Raw genomic sequence first — 21,217 nt, 5'->3', positions numbered from 1 at the left:
GGTGGCTTGTACTTGTTCATTAAAGGAAGCAGGATCAGAGACGTCAACGCAGCTGAGCAATACAGCCAAGACCACCTCTTGACCCCAGGCACACACATCTGGGAAGTAATTCAGCAATGCCCGTCTGGAGGCCAGGTGTCTGGCAGGCTTACTGCACCCATTTGCTGTGGTACCTTGGCTGCCTCACCTTTCATGTCCACCTGGTTTTCAAATCGGTCCAGTGACAAAGTAACACAGCGTACCAGCATGTTGGAGTCCACCAGCGAGCTGTTGATCTGCTTCAGGAACACCTGGAACTAGAGCAGAGAAGGTGCTCAGAGAAGGGGCTGCTGGCCAGGACCACTGATCTACCCCAGCTCTACTATACTCTGCCAACAAGACACGCCTAGTGGCCTGCTCTCACTGTGGAACTGCCAGGATGCTGTAACCCAGCCAAAGTTCTCATCCCAACATTCTTAGGGGCTGGCTCAAAGCCTGACACAGAGTAGGCGTAGTGAACATTTGCTGACTGCCCGTTGGATCCCAAACTCTTCCAAATGTGTGACCACACCTGAAGATTTGCAGGCCAAGGTTCACAGGCAACAGCCTCAGGCTGCAGCAGACACCACGGGGCCCCTGGGTGAGCTTACCTTTGCATCAGTGTTGATATATTTATTGAATCTCTTGAATGCATCGACATTGAACTTCATCAGCTCTCCCAGAAGGTCAAAGTAACTCTGGAGCACATCCCTGGACTTGCACTCGCTGTCCACAATGCAGTATAAGATGTGCTGGGGTGAGCAGGGGACAGGGTGAGGGTGTGGATGGGGCTGCCCCTACCTGTTTGCCACTCAGGCCCGGCCTGGAGCTCAGGCCACTCACTTGCTTCAAGCAAGCATCCAGGTGGATGGGGACTGCAACTTTGTCTACGTTCTCCTCTGTTGAGGATACTTGGTAGCTCAAGCAAAGAAAGAACCAGGTGAGTAACGTCAGCAGAGGGCGCTGGGTAGGCATGTAGTACTCTCTGCCAAGGCTCACAGAGGAAGCCTGATCTGCTGGGCAGCCACAGTGCTGTCTCCAGATCTAACAAGCATTGCTGTCCAAGCACTAGGGCCACTTAAGTAAGTGAAGGACAGAATTTAAGGTCAGCATACACATTTTGACCCTAAGGGCTGTCTTTGTGTTTATCAATGAAATTGTTTAAAACATATAAAAATCAGTAAGTATCAAAAATAAGTCAATTTAACTCCTGTTTCCAATATTTCCCATTTTTGTTTTCTGGTTGATTTTCACCCCCTCCTTCTTACTGTTTTGGTTTTTTGTTTGTTTGTTTTTTGAGACAGGGTCTGGCCTTGAACTTGGAAAACTCCTGGTTTTGCTTCTGAAGTTCTGGGGTTTCCAACAAGTTCAACTCATTTTCTCAAACATATAGATTTGGCAGTTATTTTCCTTTAGAATTCACGGGTCAGTTAGTAACTTTTAAAAAAGACCAAGTGTAACTTGGCCATTTGCTCCCTTATGAATTTGCTTTTTCTGCAGGCCATTGATCAATAAGGGAATATTAACTTTTAGTCAATGCCAAATCATCCTCAGGGCCCAAGGCTTTGCTGGGTAACTCTACAGTCTATATTCCTGCACGATTACCCCCAGGGCCCTCAGTAACGCATCAGTACCCGTAAGGGCCCACAGCTGGCAATCCAGGGCAAACTCATGGAACAACTAGACCTGCTGTCCCTCACCAAACCACTTAAGGCTCAGGATGAGACATCAATGCATGGAGCTGGGGAGGATGGCCACCTGACACCCCAGTTTGTCAGTCATACCTCCAGAAGGCCTCGCTTCAGCAGGAACATCTGGTCTGCATAGGAGGTGGTCCCTCGGAGGAAACTTTCCACAGCCCGGGCTTGCCAAAACCTGTGACCCAAATGTTGACCTCTGACCCAGGTGGCTATGGGTGCCCTCTCCTGGTCAAGGTTCAATCCCCCAGGGTTGGAGCTGTTTGCAGCCAAGCATCTGACATTTACTGAACATTTTCCAGTCCTGGGCCTCATCCCTAGGTCTGGGGACCAGAGCAATGAGCAAGGGAATAGCTGTCCTTCCATGTGGCTGTACCAGAGAGGCTTTGTATGGCAGAGATAGTGGCATCCAGGCTCAAAAAGTGGCTGCTAGGTAAGTTCCATGTGAAAACTCTAGGCTTTCCACTCTCAGAAGACTGGAAGGAGCCAGGGAGGTGTGTGTGCAGCAATAGGACTTGTGTGGACAAACCCCTGAGCACATACACACTGAGCTGACCTACAGGAAAGGTAGTAGACACTGGGTAGCCCAGGCAGCGCAGCTGGGATCCACGAGGGAAGGTCTGACTAGGCAAGGCTGAGGTGACAGAGACCCTGTAGGCACAGGGCTGCTGGAATTCCTCTTGTCTGCAGCCTCCACAACTTTCCTGAGGTGACTGGGAACTCTGCAGCCTCCTCCTTGGTGCTTGGTCACCTAGCAGATGGCTCCTGGGGCAGTTCCTGGCTCTGTTTTCCCATGTTGCACTGAAGCAGGTGTCTTTCTTCTCATGCTATGACCCCGGGTAATGTCACACAGGCAGGGCCTGGATCCCAGTTTTGCCCCATCTTTCTAGTGCCAGCTTGATGAATGCTCAGTCCCCTCCTGGCATGCTGACAGGGGGTACATACACTTACCGTCTGAGTCACATGGAGCCAGTGGCAGTGAGGGCAACTTCCCCCTTTGGTGACCACTCTTAAGGAACGGGTACTAGCGACTAACCAATTGGGGAAGCTCTGGCTCCTCGGCCCTGAGGTGGTGCACCTGTCCATAGGCTCACCTGAAGGAAGATTCCGCTGGCTCCTTCTTCATGACCTGCAGCAGCCGAGTTAGTAAGCCCCTCTTGCCATCACACACCAAACTCCTAAAATCAAAGGGATAGAGCACCTGTGACAGACCTGAATGGCTGTCGGGGACCACTGAGCTAGATCCCTGTGCTGGTGTGGATGGATGACAGAGTAGGTGAGGCAAGGATGCTCTTGGTCCACCTTGTACCAGGACCTCAGAGACCGCAGCTATCAATTCAACAGCCAAGTGCATTTCTATCACATCTTAGGCCAGTTTTCCCTCCTCAGACTGGCTGGCAAGAGGCAAAGGCACATCCAGGGCCAGACGTGGCTCAGAACAGCCAGAGGAAAGGCCATTTATATCACAAGTGGTTTAATCCAGGCCACAACAGAGTACGCCAGATGGAACAAAGTCTGTGCCAATTGGGCGGGGCCCAAAGTTCATTTTCCTGCCCCAGGGTCGGTTCCAGCTGAGCTGTAGGCTTCCAGGCCTCAGCTTCTTGTCTATGAGGCAAAGGCAGTAGGAAAGAAAATGACTAGGCCTGTCATGGTGTCAGGTGTCTGGGCCCTTAATTTCTCTCTTCACACAGAAGCTTCACTTCTATCCCCTGTAGACACCAGGGCAGCGCTGTGTTCATCTTATCAGGACGTTGGGGCGTTATGGCTCTGGTTGCTGGATAAGATCCACACTTCATAAGCTCCTGTGAACCTGTCATGTCACTGTGCTGTTCCCAAAGATGAGGCAGACATAGCCAGCATACGGGACTTGATTCTTGGCAGGGGGAAAAGATCTGCTTACCCTGCTTGGCACAGCTGTCACTGGGCAGGGGATGAGGATAGCAGCATAGGGGTCATTTGCATGGGACAAGGTGGAAGGACAGAGTGCAGCTGACCTTTGGCAGGGGCCGCTTGACACCTCTGTCCTCCACATACAGAGAGGAGGAGGATGCTGGCACTTCCTTCTGAGGGCTGCTGTGATGTTCAGGTAGGAAATGCACATGTGGGTATCTAGCGCATGAAGCCGGTGGGGCATGGTAGCTACTCGTGAGAAAGGGCAAGCATGCACACCTGTGTGCCCTCCTGCAAGCCCTGTAGCTACAGCTGTCCCCCACCAGGATCACCTGTCAGTGTTGAGGACAGCTTCCACCTCAGGGATGTTGGCTTTCAGAGAGATGGCACTGAGTTCATTTAGCTCCTGATTGTTGAGCAGCAGGTACTTGTTCCTGAAACAAATGGGTTCAAAGGGTAAAGGGCAGGTCCCGGGCTGCCATGCAGCATTGCTGTGAGGCAGGAAGTTCTGCCCCATTCCTGTGGGGACTTCCACACCTGCTTGTCACTCACTACCAAGGCCCTTCCCTTGGCATGTCCAGATCTCCACTGAACATTTCTATGACTTCTCAAAGTCACCCGCACCTCAGCATGGCCAATTCCATCTGCCACCTTACTCCTGGAGCCTAGCCCTGCCGATGCATTCTCAGCGGTCACAGCACCACACAAGCAGAGGCCTGACCAACTGTGACACATCTGTTCTCTTCATCCAGGCTTGTCATTATGGGTCTGTGCTGAGACAGCATCTCAGCTGTCTCCCACAGGAAGGGAACCCTCACACAGCTCCTTGAGGGATTTTCAGAACAGAGCTTGGACCCTGTCATTATTGGAAACGCTTCCCATAATTCCCCCACTTCAGCTGTGTAACGCCTAGGGAATGAACATGACTCAGGCCCTGTGCGGCCAGGCCACCTCTGCAGCCGCACTCCAAACTGAGCAGCTTACACCCACCACACCATCTGGTCACTCTGGTTTTCAGAAGCATGCCAAGTCCTTCCTGCAGTGGCTTCTCCACATGTGGGCCTTCTGGCTAGCACACCCTCTCAGGCTGCCTCTTCACCCCAGCCAGGCCTCTGCTCACAAACTGCTTCTGCAGTAAAGATGCAATGAGTGCCAGCCAGCCAGTCAGGAGACCTGCCCACCACCCTTTCACAGAATTGTGCTCTTCTGTCCCCAAATACTGGGCCCACTTGTCATCATGCATTCTTTTACTGGTGACCTTCTCTAATACTATACTTCTTCCCAGATGTGCCCTTCATGACAGCATGGGCCAAAGTTTCCATTCCTCACTATATCCTCTGAGCCAGGCACACAGAAATGCTGATTGAGAGTCTGATAAAAGCTAGGAACAGACACACAAACACAACCACCTTCAAAAAAAAAAAAAAAAAAAAAAAAAAACCCAAAGACAAACGGAAAACAAGTGTAATTCTGTAACCTATGGGTCCTTCAGCCACAGCCGCCCTCACAAGAGAGAATCACAAAAGAGATAGAGGGTCCCAGGCCACACTGTCCTTGAGCATGCTCTATTAGCTTGTACAATGTTCCAACATTTTAAATCACCATTTAAAAATCAGGTTAACCCCCAGCACTGGGAGAAAACCAACAGGACAAACTCCCCATAGGTAACTCCTCTAGGCCATTCATGGATGCTTTAATGTATGGCTTTCTTTGGCAGACTAAAATAAAAATAAAATAAAATCAGAAGCCATGTACCAGTGTGTCCACTTCCTTGTGAGCACACAGTTGTCAATCACCAAAGTCCTTACTGTAAAGTTAAGGCAAGATCGTGGGCCTCCCCTCACTCCCCTGCAGTTTTCCTTATACCAGACAATCATTTTCATGTACATTCTCCACTAAAAGCTTAAACATAAAAAATCAAAGAACATCTCAAAAAGTGTGTGTGTATTGTGTGTGTGCGCGCGCGCGCGTCTGTGGTATGTGTGTTTTGTGTGTGTATATGTGTGGTGTGTGTGTGTGTACGTGTTTTGTGTGTGTGTGTGCGCGCGTGCGTGTGTGGTATGTGTGTGTTGTGTGTTTATGTGTGGTGTGTGTATGTGTTTTGTGTTGTGTGTGTGCACGTGTGTGGTATGTGTGTTGTGTGTGTGTGTGAATGTGTGTAGTATGTGTGTGTGTGTTGTGTGTGTGTGTGGTGTGTGTGTGTATGTGTGTGGTGTGTGTATGTGTGTGTGTGTGGTATGTGTGTGTGTGTGTTGTGTGTGTATATGTGGGGTGTGTGTGAGGGGTGTGTGTGTGTGTGTGTGTGTGTGTGTGTGTGTGTGTGTGTGAACACTTTTCACTGTGGAGGTGGCAGCTCCCATGTTTCCAGTCAAGAACTCTCTAAGGCTCAGAGGACAGTCACTGGAGAAATGTGTTGCTCCAAGGGCAATGAGGGGCAGCCAGTTCTGTCCTTTCAGGGGACTGTGGAGGCACAGGAAAAACCCAATACTAGATGAAGGAAGCTATGTCAGGACACCGTGCAGCTCCCACCAGCCCTCCAGAGTCCGAGGTCAGAGAGAAGAATCAGGGACATGCCTGTAGATGTCACCTCCAGGGCACACACACTTACTCATGGTGGTCACTGAAACTCTGCAGAAGCCTCAAAAATTGGATCTTCAAGGTAATGTCCTATAACACAAATTAAAGCCACAATAGTTATGATACTTCTACATAAAACAAGGGCGGGCTCTGGTGTCATCCATCTTGCTACACTGTTTCTTTTCAGTCCCCATCCTCAAGTGGGGCCTTCTTTAGTTGAAAAGTCAGATGTTCATAGCTGACCAGTGACAAGGTAAACTAATGTAACCTCTTCTGCTAACAACATCCTTGCATTTAGATTAAAAAAAAAAAAATCACCCAAGTCCTTTTACATATGAGGCTAATTTAGAAGCTAGAAAGGGAAACCTATAGGAATCAGAAAGGCCTGGCACAGAGAGCCCAGGGAAGAGATGCTTAGGAGCTGAAGGAGGTGTGTGGATGAGAGAGGGGCCTAGTCACAACAAGGCTATGGCTTCAGTGCCCTGCAGTGACTAGGCAGAACCAACCTATGAGCCAGAGAGCTGGGCAAGAAGCCTGCCCACTTAGGCTTGGCTGGTAGCAATCCTGAGTGACAGGGCCAAGAAATTAAGCATAAAAATGGGCTCCTTCCAAAGCACTAGCTCAAGAGTGTCCAGGCAGAGGCTGCACAGCTCCCCAAGATGGCCTCCTCCCAACATCACAAAATAAGGACATGTCACCCTGAGGGTGTAAAAGCCCAAAGCTAATGGCACCATAGGAGCATCTCCAAAGGACCAAAGGAAAGTAATTGACAACCATTAAAGAGATAAATTACAAAAGGAAAAACAGATGTAATGTGTTTACATAACAAAGACCAACTGGCCTCTGAATAAGTCAGGCATGTTATCTAGACATGTAAACTACACTCCTTTTAAATTATTTACTCAAATGGACAGAGTGAAAGGCAATCTGACAAGGCCAAAGTGAAGGACACAGTAGTAGGCAGGGCACTGAGGAAGAGCAGGTTCAGGGACTCAGGGCACCAGCTTCTGCTAGCTTTACAGAGCTTCAGGAGCACTGTCCTGCCAACCGTGTGGGAAGGCTTGTGACCTGTCTTGTCAAAGAGTCTGTGACACAACTGAGTGGCAAAGGGCTTCTGGTCCTCAGTTTAATATTCTAACTGGGTACTCTCAGAAACAAAAATGACCTCCTGCTCTCTCATCTTCAAGAACGAGGCCCTCAGGGTCAGCAGTGGCTCTTAAAACAGCCACCTGTTAGCAGTTAATATTCTGAATGTTCCCAGGCTCTCTTACTTACCGGGCTACAGTCACAGTTCTGGTTGTGACCATGGAGGACAAGGGCAGATGCTGAATGCTTCCTCCAAATCAGTTTGTCAAACAAATTATTGAGTCCTGGGATCAACTTGAACTCGGCAATCATCCTGTGGACCTGTGTGGGGTGGGAAGGAACAGTGAGACTTCAGGGAGGTGAATGTATGCCCCAGATCAGCAAGGCCTCTCCTCAATATATACAGCCATCTTCAGGATGAAGAAAGCAATTCCAGAATGGAGTGCAGCCATTTAAAGATGGCATCCACACAGCCTCTACCCTCACTGCACAGAAAATCGTCCTTATAAATTTCTGTAGTGTGTGCTCATGTGAGTATGTGTACTTCTGTGCTGATGCCATCAGAACCTAGATTGGGCATCAGATGCTCTGCAGATGCAGTTACAGGCTGGCCTGCAACTTACTATGAAGAGTAAGCCATCTTTTTGGCTTAGGAAAAAAAAAATGTTTTGTTTTTTGGTTTTTCAAGACTGGTTTTCTCTGTCCTGGAACTTGCTTTGTAGTCCAGGCTGGCCTCAAACTCACAGATTCTCCTGCCTCTGCTGGCTAACAAGCATGTTTCACCACACCCAGATTTGTGAACAGTCTCTATGGTCTGCTTTTCTGTGGTACTCCGGTCTTCTGAGTACCCATTAGAATCTCCTGTTAAGCTGTACAGATTTTCTTTATTAGGTTTCTCTGTCACTATGAAAGACAGTCTGAAGGAGGAAGATTTGTTTCAGTTCCCTGTTTTAGAGGTATCTTATGACGAGATGAGTGGTATAACAAAATGGTCCCTGTTGTGACAACTAAGAGGCACAGAAAAAGACAGGGAGGGGACCAGGGTCAAGATACTCTAAAGGATCTACTCAAAGTGATCTACTGCCTCAAATAGGTCCTTCCTCCTTGATCTGAGAGCCTCCTGAAACACTGCTGCCAGCTATGAACTGATAGCTACTGACACCAAAGTCAGATAAGACCTCGTCTCCTTTGCAAATGTGAAAAAGCAAAATTGTTTGAGATACAAATTTCTCCCCATACTGTGAGATTGAGTTTTTCTTGTGATTTAAGAACATTTTCTTGGGGCTGGGAACCAAGAAAGAACAACCCAGAGTCAGGACAACCAGGGCCACACAGATAAACCCTGTCTCGGAAAACACAACAAAACCAAAAAAACAAAACAAAACAAAACAACAAAAGACTGCTCACGAGGTTTCAGTGAGACTAGGACTTAGAGGTCACTAATAATACAGTCTGGCAAATAACTTGCTTATATTCTGCCAATATCCTAAAGCATTGTGGGTGGCTGAATTTAAAAGTGACAGACTAATTATAATTAGGAGGAGGAAACTTTAAGACAGCATAGCACTTGGGCTGTGGCATTGCTATTGCTGGCTGCTTCTAGCTAATTTTACAGCAAAAACTGGGAGCAAAAACAGAGAATTTATAAAGCAAAGTGGATTAGCCAGAAGAAGGAATTGAAAGTTGAGGATAAAGAGGATGTGGTTAGGAAAGAGATTAGGGCCACCAAAAAGAAGCCGAGCACTCTGCACAGGAATAGAAACAGACAAGGAAGGTGCCTTACAGGCACCTCCTGGATTAGAGGGGCCCCACGTGCCCGGGCTCAGGTATAAGGTCAGAAGCTCATTGGAAGCACTCTCCTGAAAGCTCACACAGGGCCATCTATACAAGCACTCTCCCAGATTCAGCTTGCCAGACACTCAAAGACCACTGTAGTGGTCCAAGGGAACCTGAGTTAATAGCACACCTTGGTATCACTCACAGTCTTGCTATAGCCCAGACTGGCTCACGCCTACTCCTCTTAGATTTACAACTCTATGCCAAGCTCATGTGATGCTGGTTTTGCAGACACACAGCATGCAAGAGTCATAGAATCACCAAGGCTTTCATTGAGAGTTCAAAGGAAGGTCTAGAGGAGGGTGATGCATGAACCCAAGCTATGATGGAGACCCCAGGATGTATCTACAGCAACTACAGAAGGGAGCTGCAGGCAATGTTTAAAGTCTGTCCAGGAGAGGGGCCAAGAAGGTAAAATGACAAGGTCAGAGGGCAGGGCTCCCAAGCCACTGGAGTTCACCTCAAAACCCCACACTCCCTATTCTAAACACAGGGCTACAGGTTTAATGGTCCCTCTGAAGAGTTTCAGTCTCACTTTCATCTAGTCCTTCCTTGCCAGTCACCAGAGGTCCTGAGTTTGGTTCCCAGCATCCATGTCAGGTGGTTTACAACTCCAGCTCAGGGAACCTGGTGTCTTCTGGCCTCCATGGGCACCAGCACATATGTCTCTCTCTCTCTCTGTCTCTCTCTGTCTCTCTCTCTCTCTCTCTCTCTCTCACTCACTCACACACACAACAAAATCTCTCTCATACACACTCTCACACTCACACACATACTTTCACACTCACACACACTCTCGCACACAATCTCATGCATACTCACACACACAAAATCACACACACTCTCACACTCACACACACACTCACATACACTCTCACACTCACACACACACAATCTCTCTCTCACACACACACACTTTTTTTTTTACAGGCTTATAATAATAAAAAGCTTAATGCTTAGTGCTCAGCTGGAGAGTCTACTTTGGGGGACTTTTAGAAAGTAGGATCTAGTCTATCTCCAGCTTTTCCCCTTGGTTTCTGGCTGCACCACAAGGAAAAATAACCCTTTCTTCCTTTACGATGCTTTCTCAGGTGTCTGGTCATCAGTGCAAAACTCTGGCTAACTCAGCACCACTTTAGTGCCTTGGACACCAGCTATGCTAGCAAGTCACGGGTGACACAGGGCATGCTGGTATCACCTGCAAGAGGATTTACAGATCTGTATTTCCTTGGCCAACAATTCTCCTTTTATCATCAAATGGACCCTTACACATAATAAATGACATTACTTACTGCATTAGTGGTGGAAACATTATAATGCCCATAATTTACACTCAGTTAAACAAGTGATACATCCAAATGATGGGGTAAATGGAAAAGAAAGAATCCAAGTCTTTCACATGTACTAAGCTGAACAATCAAAGAAATACAAGAAAGGACATATGTGTTATATTCAACTGAGTGTATAAAAATTGTATTTGCTTTTGTAAGATAAAAGAGCTATAGAAAGAAATACTGACAATGGAAAATTCATATGCATTCCAGGACACTGAGGCCCAGAAAGGAGACAGGGTCCACTGGTGCTATTAATTTGTATCAACTACAGGAATTATGTGCCTACTAAATTTTTTTACATAACATGAAACAAAACCCTTGCTAGCTCTTGTTAGGAACAGACTATCCCTGTTGTATGAACAGTCAGAGAATGAATGAAGCTAGAGTCAACTCTATGACCAGTTACTGTTACTATATGGGCAGTGGAGCCCAGCAAGACTGTCCTAGACAAGGTCAGCAACGGACCCACCACAAACTCAGGCATCTCATCCTGAGGTCTGCCTCGTTCCAGCTAACCACTGGACCTCGGTGGAAGAGGAAGGTCACAGGGGAATGTCCTTGGAGGGTATTTTTTAAATCTCCCTGCTTATCTTGAAGTAAGTAATTTTGCTCTGAGCACTTTTCAGTCATGGTATGTGACCTAGTTATAGGCCAAGAAAAAAATCAGTCAAGAGAGCACAGACCTCTGAAACCATGAGCCACAATAAACCATTCCTCCCTTTAAACTGTTTCTACCAGATGTCACCATGGCAATGAGAAGCACTTGGGCTAGAGAGCTGGCTCAGAGGTTAAAAGCACTGGCTGCTCTTCCAGAGGTCCTGAGTTCAATTCCCAGCACCCACATGGTGACTCACAACCATCCTTAATGAGAAGCACCTGCTCAGGTTTCACAGGGGGCATAGTTCTAGGCTCTGCCCCAGTACCTGGTCACACATCAGAGTGGCAGCTGCTCTACCACACCTACAGTGCTAGAACTTTTTTTAAAAAAGATAATGTTTTAAATTTGGGGGATTATAATTACATCATTTCTCTTTTCCTTTTTCTCCCTCCAAGCCCTCCCATTATCCTTTCCCTTTCTCTTTCAATTCATGACCTCATTTTCTTTAATTGTTGTTATAGACGTGCGTGCACAGTGCATGTATATACAGCATGCCTGGTCTATATAATGTTACTTCTATGTATGTTTTCAAGGCTGGCCATTTAGTATTAAATAACTATTTGGTTATAGAGTCAGTCTTTTTTGGAGGGGGAAGGGAAGTCAAGGTTTCTCTGTGTAGTCTTCTTGGCTGTCCTGGAAGTCACTGTGTACCATCATGCCAGGTATACATCATCAATCTTTAATCTTGCATTACTAAAATAAAAGCTTGATCTTGACCTGCACAGTCGCTATCTAGAAATGCTGCCTAAAGCCCAGAGCATACTCTGCAGGCTCTAGAATCACTCTGCTTTCCTTATGAGGCGGCAAATAAGGTCCAGACTTTGCTGGGTAGAGGGGATGCCAAGCTGAGAAGACCTGGTGCAGGGGGGGACACCCAGCACCCCACCGCTTATGCAGCATTTGCTCTCACCTCTGAAGTGATATCCCAATTGGTCTTATCAATAAAAACCTGGAGTCAAGTGTTTTGGTAAATGCTGAGAGATCAGAGCTGCAAAGAAGCAGCTACAGTCACTTCTCACCTCTCCACATTCTCAGACCCAAAGAGCAGAGATGCTATCTATGCCCAGCCTTCTCACTTCTGTTTCCTCCCATGTGTCACTTCCTGTCTCCTCTCTGCACAGACCTCCAGGCCTCTATGGTTAACTAGTGGCTAGCTCCACCCTCTCACCTCCAGGCAAGCTTTATTGGTCAGAACACATCTCTCCCATTCTGAGGCTGGGGGGCACCCACCTGGTTTCGCTGACGTCCCATCAGCAGCACACAGAGGACATAGAGCACTTCCAGTTTGTACATGATTTCATGCATAATCTTCATTGACTGGGGCAGCTGAGTCCTGGCTGAGGTATGTGGCAGTGCATTCTCCTCTGAAGTGCCTAGAGGAGGGAACATAGTGGAGGCTGGCGTAGCCCCGGTAAGATGGGTAAGGCATGGCTCCCGAGAAAACCTGCTCTACCCACAGGCCTGCTGTGAAGGGACTGGAGTTCGAGAGCCATCAGACAGGACTCAAACCCCCATTAGACATTTTAAAAGCCAGGAAACCTCCTCACACCTGCAAGAGCAGCTTTGGAACCTGGGGAAAGGCCTCTGTAGTCCTGTACTCTCCGATACTAAGTAAGGCATTCTGGCATAGCCAGTGCAGTAGCCTCTTTCTGGTACTTCCTGTCACCAACCAGTCACTCAGACGTTTGGCAGCAAATTGTGGAGAACCCTCTTCGGGTCTCCAGTGATCAAGCATTTGGTGCTGTCTATATATTGCTGACAGCATGAGGGCTTATGTTACAAGATTCCCCTTTAGGTGATCCCTCTTTTTCACGTTATTACCCACTTAACGAGAGCACAAAGATGATAGGAAGTGGCATGACGCAGTGGTTAAGAGCCCGGACACTGAGCCAGGCTGCAGGTCTAACCCCAGGCCTGGCTCTGTGGTGTTGGGGAAGCTGAATGACTTCTTCGTGCTTCCCAGTCATCCTCATTTGTGAGACAGTGGTGACGTCAGTAGCAAGTACCTGCTACTGTTAAAAGGATAGAAAGAATTAACATACAGAAGGTGCTTAGTACAATGCTTGCACAAGTAAGCAACATACAAGGTTGTTAAATAAAGTAAAAAAAAAAAAAAAAGAATTCTGCTAATGCTTGCCTGCTGTAATTTAGAAATTTAAAAAGTTAATTAATAAATAAAACTATACCTATTAATGGGGCATATTATATGAAGTTTTGGTAAGACAGATACATACATATACATTGCTTAATGAATGGCTTAATCAAGTTAAATATTATCTTTTCAAACATCCAAAATTCTCTATGTTTTTGAGATATATAGTAATAGAGCATATACTTGTTATCTATAACCACAGGCAATAACCAACTAAAGCTTTTTGCTTTTATTTTCATGTACTTATTTATTTGATTTTTTGATACAGAGTTTCTCTGTAGCCCTGGCTATCCTGAAACTGTCTATGTAGAACAAGTTGGCCTTAAACCCACAAAGATTCATCTGCCTCTGCCTCTGTCTCCTAAGTGCTGGGATTAAAGGCATGAGCCACCACTGTCAGGCTTTTTTTTTTTTTTTTTTTTTTTTTAATTTATTCGTTTAAGGGATGGTCTCACACTGTAGGCCTGGCTAGTCTAGAACTTGCTATATGGACCAAGATAGGCTTGAACTCAGACATGCCACCTGCCTTCCATGTGATGGGACTAATGGTGTGTGCTGCCACACTCAGCAGATGGGATCTAACTGTAAATTAGGCACTTGTGCTTTCTTTTCTGTCAGTCTGTGTGCTCATCCTAGTAACCCAAGTGGCAGCAGGCAAAGGTGTAAAGGAAAAACGTACCACTAAAAAAAAAATCTAAGTGATAAAATGGTATCCATTTAGTCTATTTTTCTCTACACAGGAGAAAAGCCCGGTTCACTCCATCCCCACCAGGATATCCTCACCAGCACCCAGAATATTACAAGAGTCTCTAAGGAGACTGGGTAGCAAATAGCACACAGACTCTTGCCTTGGCCACAGTTGAGTCTTGAACATTATCATTTAACCTGGCTCTGTAGAGCTCTGGGGAAGCCTAAAGGAGGACACAGCCATGGGAGGAGGTCGTCCATACTGATACATACTCAGTGCCAGAGGGAGGGGGTGGAGAAGGCAGCTTACGTAAGTAAGACAGATAGAAGGCAGCTGGAGAGGAGGGTTAGGAGGAAGGAAAGGAAAGAATGTGGAGTATGAATTCTTACCTCAGAGTTTTAATTTGTAGTTTTTTTTTTTTTTTTTTTTTTTTTTTTTTTTTAATGGCTAACACTGTTGGGCAGCTTTTCATGTGTATTTGGCTATTTTTTTCTGTTTGGAAAAATGTCTATTTGGATCCCTGTCTACTTGGAATGAGTTGTCTTTTTATTATTCCTCTACGGTGTTCTTTACATGCTTTGTTTTGTTTTGTGATTCATGTGCATGTTTGTGTCTGTGTGAGGCCAGAAGAGGGCTCAGGATCCCTGAGAATCCAATCCAGGTCCTTAACTGGTGGGCCATTCATTTCTTTAGCCCCATGTTCTTTTTTTCATTTAATCAATTAACACTTTTGGTCAGTACTGGGCACTGAACACAGGATCTCACATGTGCTAGACAAATTACACCCCTAGACCTCTTGATACATTTTATATCAAGTCCCTTATTACAGACATGGTTTGCATAGCCATTCTGCTCTGCCGGGTCAGTGTAATCGACCTATGGCTACTCTGCTGCTGTGCTTCTGATGGCACATCTGTGACACCTAGTCAGGAAGACTTGTGCTCCATTTGCTCTGTACTTCATATGCTTCCCAAGGTGCCCTGCATACATGCCTGGAACCTAACATTCACACCAGAGACAAGAAAACTGTCTCCAGGGTCCCTTAGGGCAATCTGTGTTCTCCCAAGGAGGCTGCTTAATTGGCTGCAGAAGTTTCTTAGCTGTATGTGTGTGTGTGTGTGGGGGGGGTGTTACATCTACATTCATAAGATGTTAGTCTGTAACTTTCTTTTCTTGTGATCTCTTTGGTTTTGGAACAAGGGTAGAAGTCGGCTCAAAGAATGAGCTGAGAAGTATTTGCTTCATGGAAGAGCTTAAATGTTGGTAGAATTTGCCATGAAGTCATGTGGTACAGGGCTCTTATTTTGAGCTGATTTTGCATTCCTAATTCAATCAATTTATTTATTATATAAATTCTGATTTTTTTTTTATTTTTTTATGAAGTGAAGTGGCACTTATTAAAGTTTAAATACAGCCCTGATGTAGGACCACCTGAGGGAAAATTCTACTGTAAGCAATTCTTAATTCTCCACAGAAAAGAGACCAACAATGTCTCCAAGGAGTCCAGAAAAAACTCCCCACTCAGGGGACCCCAGAAAGTACCTTGATTGTGTTCAGACTCCTCACTGGCCACTCGCATCAGGGCATCTAGCACCAGCGCATTGTCTAGCCACGTGTACCACTCCTCCAGTTCCTGAAGGAAGCTGGCTGTGCCCGTTGACTCTGACACTTTTCTAGTTGCCAGTTTGCAAAGCCGTTCCACGAATCCAGGGATGGTAAGAAGAGCAGCTAGGAGGAAAGAAAGAGAAGGCGTTTATGAACAGCTCTGCAGCCCCAAGCCATGACAGGGATGGCTCCTTCGTCCTTTTGGTTGTCTACAGTTGAGACAGAGTCTCTGAGGCCCAGGCTGGCCTTGAACTCCTGATCCTCTGGCTTCTATCTCCCAAAGGATTATAAACATGCGCTACTCCATCTAGCCAGGAAAGACTCTACTGTGATAGCAGCTAGGGTTTCCCTTTTAAAAACAGAATACCAAGGAGCTAGGGAGATGGCTCAGAGGCTTAAAGAGGCTGCTCTTTCAGAGGCCTGAGTTCAATTTCTATACCACATAGTAGCTCTCAACTGTCTCTCACTCCAGTGCCTCTTCTGGTCTCCTTAGGCACCAAGAACCTATGTTGTACACAGACATATATGCAAGCAAAACACCCATATACCTAAAATAATAAAAAAAACAAGTAGCCAGGCATGTTGGTGCACACCTTTAATCCCAGCACTCAGCAGTCAGAAGCAGGTGGATCTCTGTGAGTTTGAATCCAGTCTGGCCTACAAAGCAAGTTTCAGGATAGCCAGGGCTGATATACACAGAAACCCTACCTCAAAAATAAACAAACAAATAAATAAATAATGAAAATTAAATGTCAAGCCAAAAGAAAATAGCAATAAACTTCAGATTTTAGATATGAAGGGAAACTGGCTCTAAGTGGGGAGATAAATCAAAATATCTTTATGATTTTAGTGTGTGTATTTGAGTTATATTTTCAGTAAACTTTTTTCGTTATAAAAATATCCAGTCATCCCACCAGCAGTGGAGGAGTGTTCCCTTTCTCCACATCCTCTCCAGCATGAGTTGTCATTGGTGTTTCTAATTTTAGCCATTCTGGCAGGAGTAAGAGGGTATCTCAAAGTTGTTTTGATTTGCATTTCCCTGATAGCTAAGGATGTTGAGCACTTAAGTGTCTTTCAGCCTTTTTGATTTCCTCTATTAAGAATTCTTTCTTCAGTTCTGTACCCCATTTTTAATAGGGTTATTTGGTGTTTTGTTGACTAGTTTCTTGAGTTCTTTGTATATTTTGGAGATCAGCCCTTTGTCGGTGAAAATCTTTTCCCAGTCTGTGGGCTGCCGTTTGGTCTTGTCCACTGTGTCCTTTGCCTTACAGAACCTTCTAAGTTTGAAGATGTCCCATTTATTAATTGTTGCTCTCAGTGTCTGTGCCCCTGGAGTTATGTTCAGGAAGCGGTCTCCTATACCAATTTGTTCAAGGGTACCTCCTAGTTTCTCTTCTAAGAGGTTCGGTGTGGCTGGATTGATGTTGAGGTCTTTGATCCATTTGGACTTGAGTTTTGTGCATGGTGACAGACATAGGTCTATCTGCAGTCTTCTACACCCTCATCCAATTGTGCCAACACCATTTGTTGAAGATGCTGTCCTCACCCCATTGTATTCTTTTAGCTATTTTGTCAAAAATCAGGTGTTCATAGGTGTGTGGATTAATATCAGGATTTTCAATTCTATTCCATTGGTCTACCTGTCTATTTTTGTGCCAATACCAGGCTGTTTTCAGAACTATAGCTCTGTAGTAGAGCTTAAAGTCAGGAATGGTGATGCCTCCTGAAGTTCTTTTATGGTACATGGTTGTTTTGGCTATCCTGGGTCTTTTGTTTTTCCATATAAAGTTGATTATTATCCTTTCAAGGTCAGTGAAGAATTGTGCTGGGATTTTAATGGGGATCGCATTGAATCTATAGATTGCTTTTGGCAAGATTGCCATTTTTACTATGTTTATCCTACCTATCCAAGAGCATGGGAGATCTTTCCATTTTCTGGTATCTTCTTTAATTTCTTTCTTTAGAGCCACAAAGTTCTTATTATATAGGTCTTTCACTTGTTTGGTAAGTGTTACCCCAAGATACTTTATGTTGCTTGTGGCTATTGTAAAGGGTGATGTTTCTCTGATTTCTTTCTCCGCCTCTTTGTCGTCTGAATAAAGTAGGGCTACTGATTTTTTTTTAGGTTATCTTGTATCCTGCTAGTTTGCTGAAGGTGTTTATCAGCTGTAGGAGTTCCCTGGTAGAGTTTATTGGGTCACTTATGTAAACTATCATTATCATCTGCAAATAGAGACAGTTTGACTTCTTCCTTTCCAATTTGGATCCCCTTGATCTCCTTTCGTTGTTTTATAGCTTTAGCTAGAACTTCAAGTACAATATTGAAGAGATATGGAGAGAGAGGGCAGCCTTGTCTTGTTCCTGATTTTAGAGGAATCTAAATTTCTCTCCATTCAGTTTGATGTTGGCAGTTGGTTTGCTGTATATTGCTCTTAATATGTTTAGGTATGTTCCTGTTATCCCTGATCTCTCCAAGACCTTTATCATGCAAGGGTGTTGAATTTTGTCGAAGGCTTTTTCAGCATCTAGGGAGATGATCATATGGTTTTTCTTTTTCAGTTTGTTTATATGGTGGATCACGTTGATAGACTTTCGTATGTTAAACCATCCCTGCAATCCAGGGATGAAGCCTACTGGTCATGGTGGATGATTTCTCTGATGTATTCTTGAATTCGGTTTGCTAGTATTTTATTGAGTATTTTTGCATCGATGTTCATCAGGGATATTGGTCTGTAGTTTTCTTTCTTAATTGTGTCTTTGTGAGGCTTGGGTACCAAGGTTATTGTGGCCTCGTAAAAAGAGTCCGGTATTGGTATTAGTTCTTCCTTGAATGTCTGGTAGAATTCTGCACTGAAACCATCTGGCCCTGGGCTTCTTTTGGTTGGGAGGCGTTTGATGACTGCTTCTATTTCATTGCGGGTTATAGGTCTATTTAAGCTGTTTGCCTGTTCTTGATTTAATTTTGGTGATAGTTATCCAGAAATTTGTCCATTTCCTTTGAATTTTCAATTTTTGTGGAATACAGGTTTTCAAAGTATGACCTGAAAATTGTCTGGATTTCCTCTGTGTCCGTTGTTATGTTCCCCTTTTCATTTCCGATTTTGTTAATTTGTATGTTCTCTCTTTGCTTTTTCGTTAGTTTGGATAAAGGTTTGTCTATCTTGTTGATTTTCTCAAAAAACCAACTCTTTGTTGCATTGATTTTTTTGTATTGTTTTCCTGGTTTCTATTTTGTTGATTTCAGCCCTCAAGGTGATTATTTCCTGTTGTCTACTCCTCCGGGTGAGTTTGCTTCTTTTTGTTCTAAGGCTTTCAGTTGTGCTGTTAATTCTCTTATGTGACTATCCTCTGTTTTCTTCATATGGCTTCCCTTGTAGCATTGCTTTCAAGGTGTCCCATAAGTTCGGGTATGTTGTGTCCTCATTCTCATTGAATATTAGAACGTCCTTAATTTCTTTCTTTATTTCTTCTTTGGCCCAGGTGTGGTGCAATTGCACATTGTTCAGTTTCCATGAGTTTGCAGGTTTTCTGTGATTTGTGTTGTTGTTGAATTCCAATTTTAAAGCATGGTGATCTGATAAGATGCAGGGAACTATTCCAATTCTCTTGTATCTGTTGAGGTTTGTTATGCCACCTAGTATGTGATTGATTTTAGAGAAGGTTCCATGTGGAGCAGAGAAGAAGGTATATTCTTTTATGTTTGGATGGAATGTTCTATAGATGTCTGTTAAACCCAGTTGAGACATAACTCCAGTTCCAAGGAATCTGATATCCTCTTCTGGCTTCTGGGGAAACCCACACATACATGGCATACACAACACAATACACATTTTAAATAATAAATAGAATCTTAAAAAAATAACAAAAATTGCATGTGTGACTGTTATGGAATATTCCTTTACTCTGTGGGAAGATATGTCACTGATACTGGTTTATTAAAAAGCTAAATGGTCAATAGCTGGGCAGGATTTGGGAGGCAGAGAATGCTGGAAAGGAGGTGGAGTCACCACCCAGATGCAGAGGAAGCAGGTGGGACAGAGAAAGACTCACTACCCAACATGGGGATATGTTATTTCCACTAAGATCTGGAAAAAACTTTAAGAAAGGGGTTCCAAACACACAGAAAAGGAGCCAAACATGGATTCCTAGTCCTGCAGTCTCTCATGGGGCTGTGGTACAGAGACGCATCTCTTGGCTGGCTGCTGGCTGTGGGCTTGAGCCACCAGCACATGAGCTAAGTTGCATGGTGGTTTAAGATTTTGCTCATGCTGACAGAAAAGTTTACAGACAGGCAGTAAAGCAAGTTCAGATGAAAATCTCTAAACAGGTTACAGTTTAACAATGTGTATAAGCTTAAGGGAAAAAAAGAAAAAGGATATAGACAGTCATTTAAAAAAAAAAAAGAATAAGTCATGTTGAGATGGGAAATACACAGAGACTGTGGATCCTAAATGGTGTTGTATTGACTAAATATTATGATTACTGATGAGTAAACAATGGATGCTGAAAGACATTGGATTGTAAAACTACTAAATTAAACCAACCTATGTATTTTAAAAATATCTTTAACTTCAAAATAGAAGTCAAAAAATATATTATGTTGGGGAAGAGGTTATGCTTTTATTTCCACAGAAAATGAAAGCCTGTGGATTCATTCAAGTTAATACAGATCAAATTTGATTAGGGGAGACCCCCTAAAAATCCTGGCTACAGACATAAAGAAATAAATCTAGAAAAACTATAAGACAGGTAACATATATTTTACCTGCTCAAACATAAAACAAAAATTATCTTTGGCTGGCTTGAGTGCAACACACAGACCATACTTGTGTTAATGCAGATATGTATGTTACCTTTGAAAGTTTGTGTGTTTTCAGAGCAAGAGGACCAGGAACATTGAAGACAGGTGGTCCATGTTTCCTCAGAGTTCTGCATTTGTAACAGCTTCAAGGACACTGGCTGAGATGGTTCAGTTTCATGACTATTCCAGTCAGGACTTCATATAAGCTTTGCACTTTCCCATTACATAGAGACCAAATAACAAATATTACAGCTAGCTCTACCAGGACTTGACCATTTTCCCAATGTTCTCAGGGTCCCCCTAAAGATTCCAGAGCCCTCAGATAACAGGAAACAGACTAGAGAACACAACACTCATATTCCCAAGAGGTGGGATACGTAGTTTTGAGTATTCAATGGGTTTTGGATGCTTATTATTGTTTAGGGGAATGCAGAAATATAATATAGGTTAAAAAGACAACCATTAACCTCAAATAGTTTACATTGGTATGGATTTTGGTAATTGACGCAAATTTGAAGTAATTTTTGTTATACTAAATGTATGCTTCTACTCTTCTTTGTGTAGCTTGGTCTTCTTGCTGGACTCCTAACAGTGGGAGCAGGGGCTGTCTCTGACTCTGTTGCCTACTTTTGGTACCCTTTCCTCCTACTGGTTGCCTCTTCCAGCCTTAATAGGAGAGGAGGTACCTAGTCTCACTTTAACTTGATAGATCATGGCTAGAGGCCTGCCCTTTTCTGAAGAGAAATGAAGGGGGAGAAGCGCAAAAAGGGGGATGGGAGGAGGAGGAGAAGGAGGAGAAATTGTGGTTGTGATGTAAAAACAAAAAATAAATACAAAAAAAAATAATAAAATAAAATGAAATGAAAAACCAGTTA

The 21,217-nt window shown here is 44.5% G+C and overlaps 1 protein-coding gene across 2 annotated transcripts in view; it reads right to left on the bottom strand.

Moving 5' to 3' along the window:
- Positions 1-21,217, bottom strand: part of Trpc4ap (transient receptor potential cation channel subfamily C member 4 associated protein) — a 66,502-nt gene that overhangs the window by 7,822 nt on the left and 37,463 nt on the right. Inside the window, exons 8-16 of one of the 2 annotated variants that reach the window (XM_051192411.1) lie at positions 15,479-15,664; positions 12,327-12,493; positions 7,458-7,589; positions 6,214-6,272; positions 3,938-4,039; positions 2,810-2,893; positions 1,803-1,893; positions 630-770; positions 188-296 (exon numbers count right to left, since the gene is read on the bottom strand). In XM_051192411.1, coding sequence (XP_051048368.1) covers positions 188-296; positions 630-770; positions 1,803-1,893; positions 2,810-2,893; positions 3,938-4,039; positions 6,214-6,272; positions 7,458-7,589; positions 12,327-12,493; positions 15,479-15,664 — 1,071 coding nt within the window. The remainder of the gene's footprint in view (positions 1-187; positions 297-629; positions 771-1,802; positions 1,894-2,809; positions 2,894-3,937; positions 4,040-6,213; positions 6,273-7,457; positions 7,590-12,326; positions 12,494-15,478; positions 15,665-21,217) is intronic. The other variant, XM_051192419.1, reaches the window with a different exon arrangement.

Source organism: Phodopus roborovskii, unplaced genomic scaffold (assembly GCF_943737965.1).
Source record: "Phodopus roborovskii unplaced genomic scaffold, PHOROB, whole genome shotgun sequence".
NCBI classification, from domain to species: domain Eukaryota; kingdom Metazoa; phylum Chordata; class Mammalia; order Rodentia; family Cricetidae; genus Phodopus; species Phodopus roborovskii.
This window is presented reverse-complemented; position numbering and strand designations above follow the sequence as displayed.